General features: G+C 37.3%; 1 protein-coding gene across 3 annotated transcripts in view; it reads right to left on the bottom strand.

Annotated features, from left to right (window-relative positions):
- VWA3B (von Willebrand factor A domain containing 3B) overlaps window positions 1-21,832 on the bottom strand; it is a 282,451-nt gene that overhangs the window by 64,232 nt on the left and 196,387 nt on the right. For all 3 annotated transcript variants that reach the window (XM_007501072.3, XM_016424839.2, XM_007501073.3), the window contains one exon: window positions 5,506-5,624. In XM_007501072.3, coding sequence (XP_007501134.2) covers window positions 5,506-5,624 — 119 coding nt within the window. The remainder of the gene's footprint in view (window positions 1-5,505; window positions 5,625-21,832) is intronic.

Here is a 21,832-nt window from a genome sequence, read left to right as displayed (position 1 = left end):
TGTGTTAGGCACTAGGAAAGAGATGAAATTTAAATGAGACAAAATCCTTTCCCTTGAGGGTATTTCAAGTGAAAGATATCTTGTAGAAATTATCCAAATAAATGTCTTAATTTTCTATTATCCTTTGAATATACAGGCAATGAAATGCCTGAAGTAATCCTTCTCTTGGAATTTCCTTAACACAGTATCTCTCTTGTTTCCTGTTTAGATCTTATTTTCTATTATAATTATTCAAGCTTAGGTCTTTTCTCCTCTACTAGGATATAGAATCTATGAGGGCAAATATCACGTCTTAAGAATTCTCTGTCCCCACAGTGCCTTGCAAATAGTAGGTGCATAGGGTATGGATATTTGATGAATAGAATAATCGGTTTATAATGTACCTTTGATTAATGTTAAGGGTCTTTAGATAGTCCTATCTTAATTATGACCATGATTAAAAACAATAAAAGTATAAAAATACAAATATTAGTAGTAATGGCAGCTAGGTGGTACAGTAGATGGAGTCTAGAGTCAGAAAGACCTGAGTTCACATCTGGTCTCACATACTTATTAGCTGAGTGACTCTGGACAAGTCATTTAACCCTGTTTGCCTGTTTCCTCATCTTTAAATAAGCTGGAGAAAGAAATGGCAGATTATTCCAGTATCTTTGTCAAGAAAATGGGACTCCAAATGGGATCACAAAGAATTGGCATAACTAAATAATGACTGAAGAACAAAGCAGCAAGAGCTTGAAGGTTAGAACAAAACAATGTTTGGGGGCTCAGGATTTGCTTTTGTCTGATTTTTTTTTTAAAAGCATTATCCTGGAATAAGATGTGTGTTTAAAAAATAGTTTTCATATTTTACACATTCTTTAAAAACTGAAGGAAAAAATCCACACTTAAAAATTAAAAACAAACTTTCCCCAAAAGAAATAGAGGGAGATTTATTAATTTTTATTTTTTTTAAACTCTTACCTTCCATCTTAGAATCAATATTATGTATTGGTTCCAAGGCAGAAGAGCAATAAGGGCTAGGCAATGGGGGTTAAGTGACTTGACCAGGGTCACACACCTAGAAAGTATCTGAGGTTACATTTGAACCCAGGACTTCCCTTCTCTATGCCTGGCTCTCAATGCACTGAGCCACCTTGCCTGTCAGGGGTTTTATTTCTTAATAATATTAACAATAATTTGGATATTTTTCTAGACTAGAATTATATGATACAGGTTTTATTCTAGATTCTATTATTTATTTGTAACCTCTGGCTCATTGCATAAACTCTGAACACATAAAGACTGTATCTTTGTGTCTCGGTTTTATCAGAATTTATGATGGCAAAATCTCCAAACACCAATACGTGTTACATATTATCTCCACAAACATAGGTAACAGTTGTCCTCATCTTCAGGACAAGCCTTCAAAGTAGCTTTGCAAATATTGGTGGTAACCAACTTTTTTTACCCCACTAAATAATGCACAAAACCCTATAAACAAATGCAAAAAATATAATGGACTTGAAATAATTCATAAACAAGCAACACAATTCTTTTTCCTATCTAGTGATTTCTACTTTCTACTAAGGTTTCAATGTCCTCTAGATTCAGGATAACCCCACAATTTAAACCCTCCCCTGAAGGGAGCTGAATGTGGGGTTGAATTTTAAGAAATTCCTGGAAAGTCTTCTGATTCCCTCTTTCCTCTAGGATGAATGCAATAACTCCCTCAGACTTACATATCCATTGTAGTTTGGAAGAGAGGTAGTTAGGTGGCAAAGTAGATTGAGCACTGGGTTGGAATAAAGAAGACTCAACTTTATGAGTTCAAATCTCACCCCAGATACTAGCTATGTGACCCTGGGTAAGTCACTCAACTTTGTTTTCCTCAGTTTTCTCAACTGTCATATGAGCTGGCAAAGGAAGTGGCAACCCACCCTAATATCTTCCAATAAAACCCCCAATGGGGTCACAGAGAGTCAGACAGGCCTGAAAACTGAACAAAAACAACATGGATATTTGGGAAGTTTGTAGTACTCCTTCTCTAAGACATAAAACTAAGAGTACCAGGAAGAGCCATAATGCATAGTTCCTAGATATTCCCATGAACACTTTTGGGAGGCAGAGGAAAATTCAGATTTCTCCTAGTTGACTGAGTCTGGAGTTTGCATTCACCACCAGCACTCTGAGATACAAAGTGCTCTATAGACTCATGTCTGCATTAGTGCTTTTAAGAGTTTGTCCTCCATGTCCTCCCAAACAATTATTAAGAAAGAGGGAAAATAAGTAAGATACAAGAAAGAAAACCAAGCTTCTCTCCCCCAAAGTGAGGAAGTGGTTTGGTGAGACCTTAAGATGTATTAGCATAGTATAAATCTTGAGAGACTTTCTACTGAGCTATCCCAACTCATTCTATACTAAGTTCAACATTCCAGTGAGGCTGAAAAAATCAAATAATCAGACAAACTGTTCTAGCTCATTGGGAATTTCTTTGATTAGAATATGTCCTGTGTGATCCCTACATATCGGCTTTGTAACTCGAACAAGCCACTTAAATTTTTTTTTAACCCATAGTCACAGAATCTTAGGGTTGGCCAGGGAGCCACTTCCATTTGATGGAAGAGGAAACTGTGGACCAGTCACCTGTCAGAGGTCACCCAGTTGACTGGAACTGACTCTAAGAGTCAATGCTTTTTTCCACTCTAGTATACTGCCTTCCACCTGGGTCTCTCTCTCAAAGGTGGAGATAATGATGTAACAAAATATGCTCTCCTCTTTTCGCAGATAGCAGAAGATGTAATTATATACTGCTTTTTAAATGCTTTGAACTTTCTTGAAAAAAATTGATTGTCTAATTTACATTTGCTTTATTGCTTCATGCTTCTTCCTTATCTTCTTATTGGATCATAAATTCTTTGTGGACAAATCCCTCTTTTGTAGTCTACAAAACCTGGCTTGGGGCTAGGTATAGCACGTGTTCAATGTGTTATAGTATAGTACTTTTAACTTTTCAAAGTGAACCTAGGTCTTAATCTCACCTTGTTCTCAGAAAAACCCTCAGAAGGCAAGAGGAGCAAATGAAGAAACTGAGGCTCAGTCAGGTTAACTGACTCAACTAAGGTCAAAGAGCTTTTTAGCAGCAGAACCATGAGAACTTTGAAGATGCTTCTTTAGCCTTCTAGGTTGGGAAAGATCTAGTTTAGGGAGGCTTTCCATGTTTGCACGTAAAAGACATTAAATTTCCAGTTAGGTGCTAGAATTTTAGTGGTAGCAAAAAAAAAAACAAAAACAAAAACAAACAAACCTGGAAGCCAAGTGGGTCCCCATTGATTGGTGAATTTACAAATATGTTTTAGTATGTGAGTGTAATGGAATATTATTACACTACTATGTTATATTTCACAATTTACCCTGGACAACTTGCTAGTTGCCATGTCACATTTCATGTAAATATCTTCCTCCCACACCTCTTGCCCATAACTCTCCATATCTTCTGTAAACCATTATAAAACCAACAGTATTATTTCTATTGGAAAGAAAGTTAGTCTCAATTCCTCTGTTGATCCTATTATAACTTTCTAAACCAAAATATTCTTCCCTAGTCATCACCATCAGAATGGCCAATCTTTTCCAACCATTTTGGAACTTTGCCCAAAGGGCTTTAAAAGACTGCCTGTCCTTTGATCCAGCTGTACCACTGGGTTTGTACCCCAAAGAGATAATAGGGGAAAATACTTGTACAAAAAATTTATATCTGTGATGTTTGTGGTGGCAAAAAATTGGCAAATGAGGGGATGCCCTTCAATTGGGGAATGGCTGAACAAATTGTGGTATATGTTGGTGATGGAATACTATTGTGCTCAAAGGAATAATAAAGTGGAGGAATTCCATGTGAACTGGAATGACCTCCAGGAATTGATGCAGAGTGAGAGGAGAAGAACCAGGAGAACATTATACACAGAGACTGATACACTGTGACACAATCAAATATAATAGACTTCTCTACTAGCAGCAATGCAATGATCCAGGACAATTCTGAGGGACTCATGAGAAAGAACACTATCCACTTCCGGAGAAAGAGCTGTGGGAGTAGAAATGCAGAAGAAAAACAACTGCTTGATCACATGGGTTGATGGGGATATGATTGGGAATGTGGACTCTAAAATGATCACCCTAGTGCAAATATCAATGGTATGGAAATGGATCTTGATCAATGGCACATGTAAAACCTAGAGGAATCATGCATCAGCTATAGGAGGGGGAAGGGAGGAAGGAGAATCATGTAACCATGGAAAAATATTCTAAATTAAATAAATAAATAAATAAATAAATTTAGAGAGAAAAAAAGAATCAAACAAGATGACCAGGTTTTAAAAAAAAAGAATGACTAATCTTTGAGGGCAGGGACTGTTTATTTTTGTATTTGTAACCCAGAGCTTAGCATAATACTTGATGAATAATAAAAGCTTACTATATGTATTGTATATGTATTATAATGTATATAATTAAATGATATGTTTATGCATATTACAAATTATTTTTATTTACTTATTATATGTAATATATGTCAATCCTTGTCTTTCATCTTAGAATCAATACTATGTATTAGCTCCAAGGCAGAATAATAAGGACTAGGCAATGGGGATTAAGTGACTTGCCCAGGGTCACACAGCTAGGCAGTGTCTGAGACCAGATTTAAAAGCAAGACCTCCCATCTCCAGATCTGGCTCCTTCTTCACTGAGCCACCTAGCTGTTCCACTAAATACTTTAAAAAATTCATTCAGTCACCATAAGAAATTGTAAGAGTATTATGAGGAATTCAGAGAAATGCAAGAAGACATATGAACTGATATAAGATTTAATAAACAGAATCAGGGGAATTCTATCCACAAGGACCAAAAATATATATACATGAAAACAATTTAACTGAGAATGTTGTTATAATGGAGAATTTGGTGACAGAGGTAACTATAGGGAAACAGTCTTGTGAAGACAGAAAACATCAAAGAAACCCTTTTTAAAATCCTAATAATTATTAGTGTAAAATAAATACCAACTGAGTCTCTACACTAGAAATGAGTGGTTTACCAGCCAATTAAGATCAATCTTCCTGACAGAGTATTGACACTGACCTAATTCAAGAGGAAAAAGCCTACAATTACATTTAACTTAATCATCACCTCAATCACCTTTCTGCCAGAGACTTTTAAAAGAATATATTTGAGTATATGACTATACATGCCCCTTGATATATTGTCATCCTTGCCCAACACATTATTGATCACTTAATTTTAGGTAAATGAGCGATGAAATCAATTCTGCTTGCTGGAAAATTCCCCTGAGCCCATAGAAGCATCAAACAAAGAATCTTTGTATCCTAGAAAAGGGAAGTCAGGTTGTTTTTGGTGGGGGTCAGGGTATGGATCCAAATCTCCCTGGTGGAGTGGATTACTTGAAGGACAATACTATTTTACCTAGGAAACCTGAGTCCTCAGTCCCACAGAATGGGCAGCAGAAACTCTTACCTTTTGAAGGATTTTACAGCTTGTTCCACATTCTGGATATAGGTCTTGAAATTGACTGAAAGAGGGTTAATTAATATCATTTGTTTTGTGCCATTGCCCACATGTTTCAATGTAAGAACCTACAATACAAAAAAAAAAAAACTTTACTTGGATGATGAAGATTGCATGACTTGCAAATATAGGTATTTAATAAGTGTTTGATTAATGGAGAAATTTGTCATTGGAGCCTGAGGATCTTCACTGTGTGTGTTTCCTGTCTCCTACCTACCAATTACCACCAGAACCCTTCTAGAGTTCATTCTTGTCTGAGAAGAGGCATTTTTCTAAAAAAAAAAAAAAAACCTATTCAGATCAAAGTGGTGCAGTGGATAGAGCTCTGGACTTGGAATCAGGAAAATTCACCTTTATGAATTTAAATTTAATTAATTTAAAATATAAAAATAAATCAGTAATTCTGGGGAGATAAAGAGTTGAGAAGTTGCAAGAGGAGAAATAGTGTCTTACACTTATATATTTTTTAAATGTACAGTGTGTTTTGGATCTCATTTAATCTTCAGAACAACCCCATAAAGTTGCTTATCCTATAGACAATAACATACAAATGTTCTCATTCCCATTTTAAAGATGAAGAAAATGATATTCACGGAAAATAAGTAAATCACTCAATATGCTTCCACAGTTAGTAACAAAAAGAGACAATATTTTAACCAGGTCTCTCTTTTCTAAGACTCTTTCTACTATAGTATTTTGCCTCTTACAGATAGATAATTCTTCAGGAACAATAGTAAATATTTATCACCACCCCAAACCAAGAAGAAAATTATTAGAGATTCTCATAAGAAAATTATTTTCAAGAAGAATTTCACTTAAGGAAATGAAGAGCTTTGGTAGAATGAAAAGAAGGGAAGAAAATGTCAGAAAATTGTAATCAAATGCCAACAGAAAGACTACTGACAAAACTAGAATTTTCTCAAGGAATGACAAAATGAATAGGCACACTGAATAAATTAAAGGGGAGAGAGAATGAGTAAAAATATTAGATTAAAAAACTGAGCATAACCAAGAAAGCTCAAAATAATACATTGATGAATCTCCACCATTTAAACATATTTCTGAAAAAAAAATTAAATCTATTTAGAGAATGACTATTTTATTAAAGGTCTAAATGTATGATGGAAACAATGGAGGGAGCAAATGAAAAATGTCCCCAGGAAATGACACAGCTTAAATGAATTGGAATCTATATAAATGAAAAAGATTGGTCTAGAAAACAGAATAAAGAGACAAAATTATAAAATTATTTGGCTTCCCAAAAACTGCACAGAAGAAATATATTTATTACTTCTGTTAAATCATACAAAAAAATTTCCCAGAAATATTGGGGCAAAAGAGACCAATTAGAGGTTGATTATTTCCCAAGGTGTCAATAGGAATGAACCCCCAATTCAACTAATATTAAAATAATTGTCAAGTTTCAAGACAACTATGAGATTTTACAAACAGCTAAGAAGTAAAAGCATCACAATGAAAAACAACTTGAATTGCATAAGATTTTCCTGAGAGCCACAAATTTTTGCTAAAATAATATGCCTGGATTCAGTGAACTTCAAAGAAGTTTTTAAATGTGATAGTAGAAAGGAGATTTTAAATCTCCTTTGGTAAATGGTAATGGTAAAAAGATTTCTTTTCACTGATAATGGCCAAGACTTGCCCAGCCTATTAAGATCTCTTTGGGTCTTAATTTTCATTTAACACTTTAAAAAATCATTAGGTAAAAAACTTTGAGATTTCAGGCAATATCCTGTACTTTTGAGGGACATCAGGGCTTTTATAGCATCCTTGATATTACACCACAGAAACAGCTGCCTACTTTATGAGTATGTAAGGCCATTCATTCATTCATACAATCCTTGAACTGTCATTTATTAAGAGACTATCAATATTTTAAAAATAAAAATAAAATTAATAATATGGAATTAGGTACCAAGTACTAACATTTGTATAACCCAGTTGAATTACTTGTTGGCTCTGGGGGTGAGGAGGGAAGGGGGGGTCATAAATCATGTAACCATGGAAAAATATATTTTTAAATTTTTTATATTTTATTTAATTGGTCAATTTAGAACATTTTCCATATTGTTATAAGAATCATGTTCCTTCCTACCTTACCTCCACCCCCTCCTGTAGCCAACATGCAATTCCACTGTGTCTTTGATCAAAACCTATTTCCACGTTGTTGATGTTTGCACTAGGATATTCATTTAATGTCTATATCCCCAGCCATATCCCCTTGACCCATGCAATCAAGCAGTTGTTTTTCTTTTGTGTTTCTACTCCTACAGCTCTTCCTCTAAATGTAGATAGTGTTCTTTCTCACAAGACCCTCAGAATTGTCCTGGATCATTGCATGGCTGCTAGTAGAGAAGTCCATTACATTCAATTGTACCACAGTGTATCAGTCTCTGTGTATAATGTTCTCCTGGTTCTGTTCCTTTCACTCTGCATCAACAACTCTGGAGGTTGTTCCAGTTCCCATGGAATTCCTCCAGTTCATTATTCCTTTGAGCACAATAGTATTCCATCACCAACAGATACCACAATTTGTTCAGCCATTCCCCAATTGAAGGACATCCCCTCATTTTCCATTTTTTTGCCACCACAAAGAGCACAGCTATGAATATTCTTGTACAAGTCCTTTTCTTTATTATCTCTTTGGGGTATAAACCCAGAGTTACTATGGCTGGGTCAAAGGGCAGACAGTCTTTTAGTGCCCTTTAGACATAGTTCCAAATTGCCCTCCAGAATGATTGGATCAATTCACAACTCCACCAGCAATACATTAATGTCCCAACTTTGCTACATCCCCTCCAACATTCATTACTTTTCTCTGCTGTCATGTTAGCCAATCTTCTAGGTGTGAGGTGATACCTCAGAGTTGTTTTGATTTGCATCTCTCTGATTATAAGAGACTTAGAACACTTTTTCATGTGCTTATTAATAGTTTTGATTTCTTTATCTGAAAATTGCCTATTCATGTCCCTTGCCTATTTATCAATTGGGGAATGGCTTGATTTTTTTTTTGTACAATTGATTTAGCTCTTTATAAATCTGAGTCATTAGACCTTTTTCGGAGGTTTTTGTTATGAAGATTTTTCTCCCAATTTGTTGCTTCCCTTCTAATTGTGGTTGCATTGATTTTGTTTGAACAAAACCTTTTTAATTTAATGTAATCAAAATTATTTATTTTATATTTTTTAACTTTTTCTAACTCTTGCTTGGTATTAAAATCTTTCCTTTCCCAAAGATCTGACACATATACTATTCTGTGTTCACCTAATTTACTTATAGTTTCCTTCTTCATATTAAAGTCATTCACCAATTCCGAGTTTATCTTGGTGTAGGGTGTGAGATATTGATCCAAACTCAATCTCTTCCACACTGTCTTCCAATTTTCCCAGCAGTTTTTGTCAAATAGTGGATTTTTGTCCCAAAAGCTGAGATCTTTGGATTTATCATAGACTGTCTTGCTGAGGTCATTTACCCCAAGTCTATTCCACTGATCCTCCTTTCTGTCTCTTAGCTAGTACTATATTGTTTTGATGACCACTGCTTTATAGTAGAGTTTGAGATCTGGTACTACTAGGCCCCCTTTCTTCACATTTTTTTCATTATTTCCCTGGATATTCTTGATCTTTTGTTCTTCCAAATGAATTTTGTTATGTTTTTTTTCTAATTCAGTTAAAAAGTTTTTTGGTAGTTTGATGGGCATGGCACTAAATAAGTAAATAAATTTGAAAAAATTAAAAAAATTAAGAGATTACCATATACAGGATACTATCCTAGGCACAAAAGATATGAAAAAAAAAGAGCCTGCCATCAGAGAGCTAAAAAAAATCTAGCAACCAATTGTTTCAAATGACTGTGGAGGACTCAGACACACTATAGTGCAAGCAAGGACACTCTCACTTTGTCGTCAGCTGGAAGGGGTTGGCCAGAATCTCCTGCTGCTGCACTTAGTTAGCGGATAGAGCAAAGTATCATGAACTTGAAGTATTATTCTTTGGGTCAAGGAATTGGTCCATATTTTTGTGGAAAAGACTATGGGCACACATGCCAAGGAGGGAAGAATCAAAAGGCCTTTGCCAGTTCTAAGCTGTAGTCTTTCCAAGAATCAGTCTGTAATAGTGAGTGAGGGGGATCATGGAAGAGAAAAGATTCACTAAGACAAGGTCCAGGAGTTCTCCTAAGGGCTACCAAAATGCTATGATAATTTATTTGGTCATTCATTATTCTCTGGTTGTTGCCTGATTATAAATTTAATTTGCTGATACAGAATTAACTCTCTAATGTCTCTCAATTGTCCTTCATCTTGGAAAGCCTCCCTAACCCACAGGGATTTGATGCAAATATGTACAGTTGATGAAAAAAGATGAACTAGTTCTGAAAAATGGAAACTGGAGAAGGCTCCTATCTATATTCTCCAGCTCCATTGTCCTCCTTTACCAGGTATAGCAGCCCAGAGCATCACCAGGAATCAAACACCTCCCATCTGCGTGAACCAAGTTGAAGAGTAGATACAGATGTAATTCAGATTATTTTGTTGTTGTTCAGTCATTTTCAGTAATATTCAATTTTTTGTGACTCCACTTGGGGTTTCCTTGGCAAAGACACTGGAATGGTTTGCCATTTCCTTCTTCAACCCATTTTAGGAAACTAAGGGAAACAGGGTGAAATGACTTGCCCATGGCCAAGAGCTAATAAGTATCTGAAGCCAGATTTGAACTCAAGGTGTAAATTTGTGACTCCTAGCCCAGTATTCTATTCACTATGCCAACTAGCTCCTTTACAGTTGGGGAAGTCAATACATATAAAAGTTAAGAATTTGTCTATGAATATACGGTTACTTTAAGATGTGTCAAAGATGAAATTCAAACCCAAGTCTTCCTAACTCTAAGTCCAGTATCTCTCACCCCACTTCCAGACAATTGCCATTGGTTAATCATTCAAGCTCTCTTCTCTTCATTTTACTCCAAACATCTAGGGTTGGATCTTGGATTGCCATATTAAGCATGCTTGATTATCAGCAACAAAGCAACACAGAGATGCTCTTTAAGCAGTCAGGAAATTTGTGGACACACTAACTGCTGTGGGCAGCTGCCTGCCCCAGTCTTCTTCCCCAACAGCTGTCTACCTTTTAACTGGGATGACCCCAAGTTAACACTGTCTTAGACAGAAGCTAATATACTCTAGATCAGGGGTTCTCAACCTTTCTAATGCTGTGACCCCGCAATACGGTTCTTCATGTTGCAGTGACCCCAAACCAAAAAATTATTTTGGTGGCTACTTCAAAACTGTAATTTTGCTACAGTTTATGATTCAGAATGTGAATACCTGATATGCATTATGTATTCTCATTGCTACAAATTGAGAGGTTGAGAACCACTGCTCTAGATAAACATGGACTCATATATTTAGAGCTGGTATAGACCTTGGAGGACAGCTAGGTGGCTCAGCAGTTAGAGCACCAGATTCATCTTCCCGAGTACAACTCTGGCCTCAGACACTTGTGTGACCTTGGACAAATCATTTACCCCTGTTAGCCTCAGTTTCCTCATCTGTTAAATGAACTGGAGAAGGAAATGGTAAACCACTCCACTATCTCTACCAAGAAAACCCCAGTGTGCTCATGAAGAGTCAGCCATGACTGAAACAACTAAGTAACAAAAATGAACCTTGAAAATCATTAGGGGTGGGGAGAAAGGAAGTCATTTAGACTAACTTCATTAAAAAAAATAAATCCTTACCTTCTGTCTTAGAAACTGTATACTTGTTCCAAGGCAGAAGAGTGGTAAGGGCTAGGCAGTGGGGGTTAAGTGACTGGCCCAGGGTCACATTGTTAAGAAGTATCTCAAGGCGGATTTGAACCCCAGGACCTCCCATCTCTAAACCTGACTCTCAATCTCAATCAAATTAATGATAAGTGAACTAAGGTTCAGAAACATCAGCTGCATCTCTTGGTTTCTGATCCATCGGACCTTACAGGAGGAAGAGTCAAATTCAAACTGGTTCGCTAACTTGTAACCCTGACTTTCCAAAGCCGCGCTACCAGGGCCATATCATTTTCTCTTTGGATTAATTTTTTAGTTCTCTTTTGACAAAAACTCTGCTTTCAGGCTACCTCTCTGGCATAAAAGCTTCTGTTCCCATCAAACTACCCTCATGATATGTAAAATGAGAAGAAGAGGGAAAAAGTTTCAGAGCAAACAATCACATTGTGGCCTGGCATGACAGTTCAAATAGGAGTGATTCCATTTGGACTGATCCAATATGGATACTCCTGTAGGTTGGTGATTGGAATAGGCATCCCAAATCCAAATCTGAGTCTTTGGCTAAGAAATAAGACCCCAGAAGCACAGAAGAGGCTGTGATATCCATGCCAAGGAGGGTAACAGACCCACCAGTGATGATGACTTGCCAAGAAATCAGCCTGTAATCCAAAAGGAAGGGGACGCCAGGTGAGAAGATCAGAGAAAGTAATAAACTAGAAGGATTTACTAAAACAAACCAGATGAGCCTCCAAGAGAAAAAGAAACTTTACAGACCTGGAAGAGCTTCTCAGACACCTATAAACATCCAAGAGACTTTTTATGGTTCACTGAAAACTCTGTTTTTCTAGTCCACTCCATTTCCATCGTTCTCTTTGCTCACACTAATAAGCATCTGCTGGTGCTGACACTGAACACTCTTCAGAGAAGTACCAAAATGCCATGCTGAGTGTGCAGTTAGTTCATTTTAAGGTATATTTCATATACTCGCTTTTAGATCAAAGGCCATGGGAAGTTCAGCTAACAAGGCAAAGCAAAGACAGAGTAATAGGTTGGTGCAAACAAGTTTTCTTGAATCACAGATTTAGAGCTAGAAGGGGTCTTAGTGGTCAATAAATCCATCACTTTTATTTTACAGATGAAGGATTTGGGCCCCAGGAAAGTTAAATGACTTGCAAAGAGTAACAGAGCTGGTAAATTTCTGTGATGAGATTCAAATCCAGGTCTCCAAGTCCAGGCAAAAAGGGTTCTATCCATGGTATAGGTGTCGCTGGGCAGCATTAGGGTCACTCTGCTGCTTCCTCGAATGCAAAACCACAGTGTATCACAACTGGAAGAGCCCCAAGATCATAGAACAGCATTGGTGAAGGGCTGGCACTGGGGGAGCTGCTCTGTTTCTCCTCTTCCCAGTGCCCAAGGACTTCCGCATGCTCCAAATCTCTGCCCAGTGGCCCAAAGTGAGCACTTTTTTTTTTTTTGTCAACGCTATCATAGACTGTCAGAGCTGAAAAGGATCTGAGAAGAAATACTATCAGAGCTCTAAGGGACCTTAGACCCTGGAATGTCAGGGCTGGGAGGGACTTTAGGACACAAATGGTCAGAGTTGGTGTGGTCCTTCCTACTCAAAGTGGACCAAAATGGCATCACTATGTTAGACTCAATGTACAAGTATGTCTAACTGTGTGTGACTAATCAGACAAGCTTGGAAGACTCTACCTTAAGTCAGGCCATATGAATATTTGGGCTGAAGATGTCTCCAAATTTGTGTTATCTCATGTTTCTTTAAGTGACTGCACTTCTGTTTTGCCCATCAAGCACAGAGCCTTCTTTGATGCAGGCACATCTCACTGGATGGTCCTGCGCAATGTCCCCTATGTCTCACACTGGTACCAGCATTCTTCAGAGACACCTGGAGAGTATCCTCGTATCACTTCTTCTGATCTCTCTCCGTGAGAGCCCCTTGCCTTCTATGAGTTCTCTGTCATGTAGTCTTTTGGCAAATGTACATTTAGCATTTGAACAACATGGCCAACCCATGGGAGTTGTACTCTCTGCAACAGAGTTTGAATGTTTGGCAGTTCAAAGAAGGTCTCCAGTGTCCAGTACCTTATAGTTCCAGGTGATCTTCAGATCTTAAGACAATTCAAATGCAAGTGATTCAATTTCCTGGCATGGCACTGTCATATTGTCCAGGTTTCAAAATGACAATGGTTTCATAATGGTTCTATTAGCCTTCAGTTTGGTAGCCAGTCTAATAGCTCTTCCTGTAACACTTTCCTTTGGAATCTCCCAAACAATGAGCTAGCACTGGCAAAGGATTTGGTAACTTCATCATCTACATGTACATCTCCAGGAAAATGTGTCACCATGGTAAGTGAATTTATCCACAGTAATCAAAATTTCTCTATTTGCTATAACCAATGGTTCCATATATGGAAGGTACCATGCTGTCTGGTGGAGAATCTGTTTTCTTGGTGTTAATCATCAGGCCATAATTAGCACAAGTGACAGAGAATCAACCCATATTTTGCTACATCTCAGTTTCAGAGGCTGTATTGAGTGCACAATCATCTGAGAACAAAAAAGGTTTCATCCGCTCTCCCTCTACTTTAGTCTTAGATGTTAGAACTTGGAAAGCCATTAGAACATGGAATGTTGGAGCAGAAAATGAATTTAAAACATCCTACACTAGAGCTGGAAGGGACCTGGGAGACCATCTCAATCAATACACTTTTCCTGAGAAGGCAACAAGTGGTAGGACCATAGCCCTTTCCCTACCAATTCCTCCAGATAATGCTGATCCCTTCCTTTCCCTTCTCTTCATTCTTCTTTTATTCATTTATAGAAAAAACAGTTGCTAGGCACTACAAGATACTCTGAGTTATTTTCTGGCCTTCATTTTCAAAGATCACACATGATTGGATTTATGTGAGGCAGAACTGCACAAATTTGTCAGCCTCATTATGTCATCCAGAATTATCAAAATCTGGTGGCAAGACAAAACTCAGAATGACTGGGGATAACCCAGGATGCAGTGGTCCTTGGAATACTTTTTCTCATCTTCCCATTCTTAAGGGGTAGAGGAGCAGAGTCTTCACATGCTTAGAGGTAGATGGCCCCCTAATTCACTGTTGGACTTTTGACAGGGTGAATGAGGTAGGACTCCCACTTCTGGTGTGAGGACTCTGCTAAGCCATTTTCAAGATTGATCATCCACCTTTGATGTCCAATTCTCACCTGTGGCTCTAAGAAGCTGTATCATGCACAGCAACCATATCCTGGCAAAACTGCCTAGAAAGACAGGCTAAACCAGGTTGAGGGTAACTATAAAGTATTACTAAGTACTTCAGTGAGAAACAAGAGATAAATAAGTCACTAGAGGCCCTTAAAGAGATTACAATCTAGCAGGAGAGATAACTGAAGTTCCTGGGATATTTGAGGAATGTGGGGGAAGATTAGGAAACTAAGAAACTGAGCAAGATTACTGAAAGATTAAAGCAATTCAAGTGAAACAAGAACAAGAACTCTTAATTCCCTTCTCCTCTTCCACTTTTCCTTTATTACTTTCATGTGTATGAATCATAAATCTATCTCCAGATTACCTATCTCTTGACTTTCAGACTGAGATAACTAATTCCCTTACTAGATCTGCAAAAGGTTATCCCCCTGATCTTTTCCAACTCAACCATTATCTCCTCTCCATAATGTGGTTCCTTTTCTCCAACTTCCCTATATGTCACAGACATAATAATTCTCCTCACCCATGGTTGGAATCGTGGATTTTTCTTTGATTCCTTTCTCTCCCTTGTCATCCATTTAGGTAGATACCAAATCTTATGAATTCCATTTCTACAGTCACCTCTGTATTGGCCCTTGTCTTTTTATTCTCATAATCCTAGTCTAGCTCCTCATTATTTCTTACCTAATATGATAACTTCCTAGCAATCACCCTGAAAAATAACTATATACTCTTTAAAAAAAAACCTTACCTTCTATCTTAGAATTAATACTAAGTATCAGTTCTAAGGCAAAAGGATTGTAAGGGCTAGGCAATAGGAGTTAAGTGACTTCCCCAGGGTCACACAGTGAGGAGGTATCTGAGGCCATATTTGATCCCAAGATCTCCCATGTTTAAGTCTGGCTCTCAATCCACTGAGGCACCTCACTGTCCTCTATACACTCTCTTTTTGAAGATTTTCAGTGAGAATTTTTAGATTTTAAGATCCTGCAGGGGGGAGACTGTCTTTTGCTTCTTTTTGTATCCTCAGAATTTAGCATAGTGTCAGGCACATAACAGGTACTTAAATGTTAATTGATTGACTCTTTCATATGAAATTACAAAATGTTTGTAGATAAGCAAAAGTATCATTAAATGGTTCTGAAAGTTTTTTGATAAGATTTTCTGACATAACTATTTTTATCTACTCAAATGTGCTGTTTACATAATTTCATACAATTTTCATATCTTTTTTGTTATATCAACAAAAAGATGGTCATTGTTTCATTGGATACTAATAAAGCTAAATCAGGAGGCTCTCTTGGACTATGTCCAACACTATTCAACAAACAATTATCAAGAATCAAGGGAATGATTAAGGGATTGACTTTAAATGATCACTCTATTGCAAATAATCATATGAAAATGGGTTTTGAACAATGATACATGTATAACCCAGTGGAATTGCTTGTCAGCTCAGAAAGGGGGGAGGGAAAGAACATGAATCATGTAAACATGGACAGATATTCTAAAGTAATTAATTTTTAATTTTGGGGGGAAATTTTTATTTAATTAATGAATTTATAATATTTTCCATGGTTACATGATTCATGTTCTTTCCCTTCCCTTCCCCATCCCCTCCAAAAGCTGACACACAATTCCACTGGGTTTTACATGTGTCATTGATCAAGACCTATTTCCATATTATTAATATTTGCACTAGGGTGATCTAATTAATTTATTTTAAAAAAAGAATCAAGGGAATTGGGGGTATGAGCCTTCAATGATGAGCATCAAGGAAATGAGGTAGCTCCATGGATTGAGTGCCAAGCCTAGACATGGGATGTCCTGGGTTTGAATCTTACCTCAACCACTCTACAGCTGTGAAACTCTGGGCAAGTCACTTAATCCCCATTACCTAGCCATTACCACTCTTCTAACTTGGAATCAATGCCATTATTGATTCTAATGTGGAAGGTAAAGGTTAAAAAAAGAAGAATCAAGGGAATTCAAATCACAGAATTAGTACATTTTTTGTTATTGTTCAGTTGTACCCACCTCTTTGTAACCTTGTGGACTATACTGTTCATGGGATTTTCTTGACAAAGACAGTTGAATGATTTTTCTTCTCCAATGAATTAAAGCAAATAAAGGATGACTTGCCCAGGATCACATAGCTAGTAAGTATCTGAAACTGGATTTGAGCTCAGGTCTTCCTGACTGATAGTCTAACAGGTTCACTGAGCCACTTAGCTGCCTTTCGAATTAGATGTGCTGGAGGCAGAGTCAAGGTGGCAGCTTAGAAGCAGCAGAAGTTCAGACCTCTGAAAACCCTTCCTTACCAATCACAAACTGAATGCTTCCAGGGGACTGAAAATCAAACCTAACAACAGGACAGAGCCAAGGAACCCTCCTGCTGGACTCAATCCAAAAGATACACCCCCCCCCAAAAGCCAGAATCCAAGAACATTTGAGTTTAAGGGGAAGGCAGAAGGAAGGTCCCAGGACCCCTCCTCACCCCCACACGTAGAGCGATACACCTCCAGCAGCAGTGGGAACCTCTGGGTGGGCAAAGGTGCTGGTCTAGAGGGAGTACCTTGCAGGAAGAGCTGTTCCAGGCTCAGAGTGTCAAACACAGGCAGTGGGGAAAAAGCTGGAGAGGGAGCGAAGAGCAGGCAGCCTGGTCACAGCAGCTGAGACCCTCCATATTGCTCCAGCCTTCCGGGAGGTTTTGGCCTCAGGGCACATCCAGCCAAACCCATCTGAACTTAATTCCATCAAAAGTCTTCAGAGGTCAAGGAAGCCCAAACTCCAACACCCCTCCCTCACAGACTGCTAGACTTTAATTTAATCCAATCAAAAGCCTCCAGAGGACAGGGAAGCTCAAACTCCAACACCCCTCCCCCACAGACTGCAGGGAGAGATCTTCTGTCAAAGCTCCAAGAGGGGAGACTGACAGAAACCCCCAAAACCAAAAAAATGAGAGGAGCAAGAGCACAAACAAATACAGGGAGCAAAGAAGGGGTAAATATGAGCAAAAAAAAAAACAGAAAAAGAAAGAAATTACAATAGACAGCTTCTGTACAGGCAATGAGCAAAAAACAAAAAGAACAGAGGGGGAGGGATCAGCAAACTATAAATCAGACATTCCAGCAAATTGGATACAGGCTTTGGAAGAACTCAAAATGCAATTCAAAGCACAATTAAGAGAGAGAGAGAATGAAGACAATTGTGAAAAGAACTTAAAAACTAAGATAAGTCATCTGGAAACAGAAAATAGTGTCTTGAAAGCCAAAATCAACCAGCTTGAAAATAAGGCAAAGGAGATGAAAGATGAGGCAAAGAGGATGAAAGATGACCTCCAAAGAAAATCAGACCAGAAGGAGAAGGATGACCAAAAAGCCAGGGATGAAATCCAGTCTTTAAGAACCAGAATACAACAAGTAGAATTAAGTGACCTTACAAGGCAGCAGGACACTGTAAAACAAAACCAAAAGAATGAAAACATTGAGGAAAATATGAAACATCTCATTCACAAAACAGAAGATTTAGAAAATCATTCAAGGAGAGACAATTTAAGAATCAATAGTCTACCAGAAGACCATGACAAAAGGAAAAGCCTCAAATTAGATGTGCTATCATAGTGTCACAGCGAAGATCTGAGTCATTAAAAAGATTTCACAGTGTCCTAAATATAATCCAGATTCCTTTCTTCCCCTTATTAAATTCTAGACCTACTTTATTGCCTAATTATTATATGTGCTAAAAATAGATGTACTCACAGACCAGATTTATGGGTTGTCTAACCAACTTCATATCAGATGATAGGCATTCTATATCCATTCAATTTTTCCTGTATAGTTAGGTCGAATCCTTTTGAATGATTGTAGCACTACAGTGTTCTGGGGCTTGATGCAATCAGCATACTGTCATCCATATCAATAGGAATTCCTCTTCTATTTAGACTCTCCCCAAATAAACTACTTGATAGCAAAAATAGTTTGATTTTATTCCCACTATTTGCCACAGTGCTTGGCATATAGTAGATATTTAATAAATGCTTGTGCTTGACTCTACCCTGATCATCTTTCTTCTAACAATGGCAAACACCTCTGATTAAGATTATTTTATTGTTATGAATCTTGGAATGCTACAATCTATGAAGACCTAATGTTTCAGGTTACAGAACATGCTATAAAGAGGTAAATGATAGGTACAAGTAGACAATGATATATTACCAATGAAAAATGAAATCAGACAAATAATATAAAAGATATTATTAAAGGAGCATGTGATCAGGAAATGAAATTGACTGACTATATCTTGTATAAGAGATAATCAGGGCCAATTAGGTGGTTCAGTGGATAGAGCACCAGTCTCAAGACAGGAGATCCTGAGTTTAAATTTGGATCTCAAACACTTCTTAGCTATGTGACCTTGACTAAGTCACTTAACCCCAACTGCCTAGCGCTTACTGTTTTTCTGCATTGGAACCAATACTTAATATTGTTTCTAAGACAGAAGGTAAAGGAGCTTTTTAAAAAAAAAGGAAGAGAGAGCAAAAATCAGAGGATAAAATACCTTACATATATAGTAGGCACTTACAAATAGTTATTGGATTGTGTTCTATTAATGCCAATTCAGTGTCAAGAAATCTAGAGGAAGCCTCCTACTAGCCTGAAAGAGAAGTGTTCTTTCCTTTATTATATTTTGGGCCATAGGGACATTCATATGTTTCGGGATGCATTTGTTACTACGCAGAGAACAAACAAAAAGCTTTTAACCAAAATATTTTAATCAAGACTCTATGCAGTTACAGTGCTAATTGACTGTCAGTATTGCTAAAATAATATTTCTTTATTTTAAAAATTCTATAATTTTTTCACTGTGTCATGATTTTCTCCCAAATTAGTTCAAATTAATGAGTTTTGTTCTAGCCTGAGAGTTGTAGCTTCTTTTATCAAATAAGATAACATAAATGGTTCTTTTTCAAACCTTAAAGCACTATGTAAATGCTAGTTATTATCATTTTACCTAAAGAAAAGCATTCCTCTGAAAATATGGACAATCTGGAATCGTTAATTATAGATTCATCTAATAACCAGGATAGGTTTTATTCTAAATGTAGCTGGGTAATGAATTAATCTCTTTGAAAGAGCTCAGGTGAAATTGTCTGGTCACTTGGAAACTAAAAATGCCAGTTAGAATTCTGTAATGAAGAGTTGCTATGGCAACCTCTCTGCTCACTTATTTCATTTCCAAGGTGATAGATTTGATGAGAGTCCAGTCAAGACTGAAAACGCAACCAGAACTGTTTGTATAGAGAGGAAAAAAAGAACCCATGCATAAGTCATGAATGAAACAATGAACTGGGAACAAAGCTAAACAGGGCTTTTAAAGTCTACCTATCTAAGGAGATGTGGAAGAGTAAAATCTATGAATAAAACCCCATTCAAATTATCAGCCTCTGTTTCTAAGCCTTTCTAGCTCCACTCTGATTTCCATTCTTTCCCTTTCTTTGAAATATTAGCAATAACCACAAAATCTAAATATCTCAATTGTGACCAAAAGTAGATTATCATTCTCAGTTCTCTATCCTTATCCTTCTTCTCGTGTTTTAAAACTGGGGCAAAGAAATAACCGAGGCCAAAGAGTTTTGCTGTTGTTGTTCTTGTTTGTTTTTGGTTTTGTTTTACCTTTGAAAGGTAAAAGTGCTGGGTTAATTTAGGCTGTTGTTTTTATTTCTCTGCTAAAGTCCTATTCAGGTTCTTCACTGAGCAAAGGTAGCCCAAGGTTCTCAAGGGCCATGCCAAGTAAGCACAAGCTCTAGGATGCTGCAAAGGCTTTGTGGATTTAACAACCGATTCCTTGGCCATCCTAGCCAAGTCCTCAGAGGCTTACCATCAGAAAGGAAAATGTCTAGAGATACATTTGGGGGTCACGGGCGCTCAAGAAGACTATTTCCAAGGCGTGGGAGATTTGTAAGGTGCCTTGGTGAAGGACGCACCATACTGACAAAATCACAGACTCCTTGAGAGCAACAATTGTTTCATTCTTTGTATGTATATCCTATTACCTAGCACAGTACCTGATATATAGCAGATGCTTAATAAATGCTTTGTGATTAATCTAGAACTGATTTGAGCATTATTGCCATTATTATTCCTGTTAAAGGGGCAGGGTAAATTTTCCATCTCCTCCCTCTCTCCCTCTCTGATCAATTACTTAAGAGGATTGCCTTAGAGCTTTATGAACCTGGATACCATCATTCCATTCTTGCATACTTCTCAGGTTCTTAGGGAATGGTGGCCTATCAAAGTAAACACAGAGTAAATTGTTTTCATAAGAGTCTCTCAAATATCTGCATGGTTTTCCCTTTACTGAGGCAGCATACTCACTGACATCATCCAGCAATATGACTACAATCCATTCTCAAATGAAATTATGCATTTAGGTTAACCAGATTACCCTTACATCCTCAATTGTAAATTCTATTTCTAAGACTATTTTGCTGACACAAAACTTTCTGCTTTCTAAATTCTACCAAGATAAAATGCTATGCTATTTTGCACAGTTTAAATGCTTTCTTCTATATAATCTGCCCTCCAACCCAAAATGGCTTCAGATAACTCCTCTTCAGTAGTAAGTTCCCAAATCATCTCTCATAAGCATCTGCCCAATTTGATTTCATCGACTTTGTTTTTCCAAATTCAACATTTTGCCACTTTTTTCAAAGGATACACTTTGGTGTTACCTTGGGTGAGTTCTCCCCAATATTCCTCATTCTTTACGAATGGGCTACACTTTTTGCATTTATGGAAGGTGTACTTCAAGTGCTACTCTGGCCTAACCTTCTATATACCCTCCTCCCCAAACCATTGTACTCTTTCAAAAAGATGACTCGGAGGTACTGAAAGATCTTTCTGGATCTAAGAAAGATAATAAGTGATGCCAGTTGACATTATAGTGGTGTGTATTTCATCTTATTCTACCTTAATAGATGTGTGATCTCATTCTTATGGTACATCCTTGAGAATTTTATTCTAATTCTATGCTTTTAAACTGGTTGTTAATAGCTTGAATTGATAAAGCTCTCTAAAACTTATGAAGTGATTTGCTTACAGCTCTAATCTGACTTCTACCCCCATCATGTTCCTGGACTTGTCTTAAATTCTAGAGACTGCTGAGAATGGACCTTTTCTGGATGAAACTATTCCCTTTCTCCTTAGTTAATGTAAAGTCTTATTTTGTTCCAAGTTCTTGTATATTCCTGGTGAGTTCCAAT

This window comes from Monodelphis domestica, chromosome 8, assembly GCF_027887165.1.
Source record: "Monodelphis domestica isolate mMonDom1 chromosome 8, mMonDom1.pri, whole genome shotgun sequence".
Taxonomy (NCBI): domain Eukaryota; kingdom Metazoa; phylum Chordata; class Mammalia; order Didelphimorphia; family Didelphidae; genus Monodelphis; species Monodelphis domestica.
This window is presented reverse-complemented; position numbering and strand designations above follow the sequence as displayed.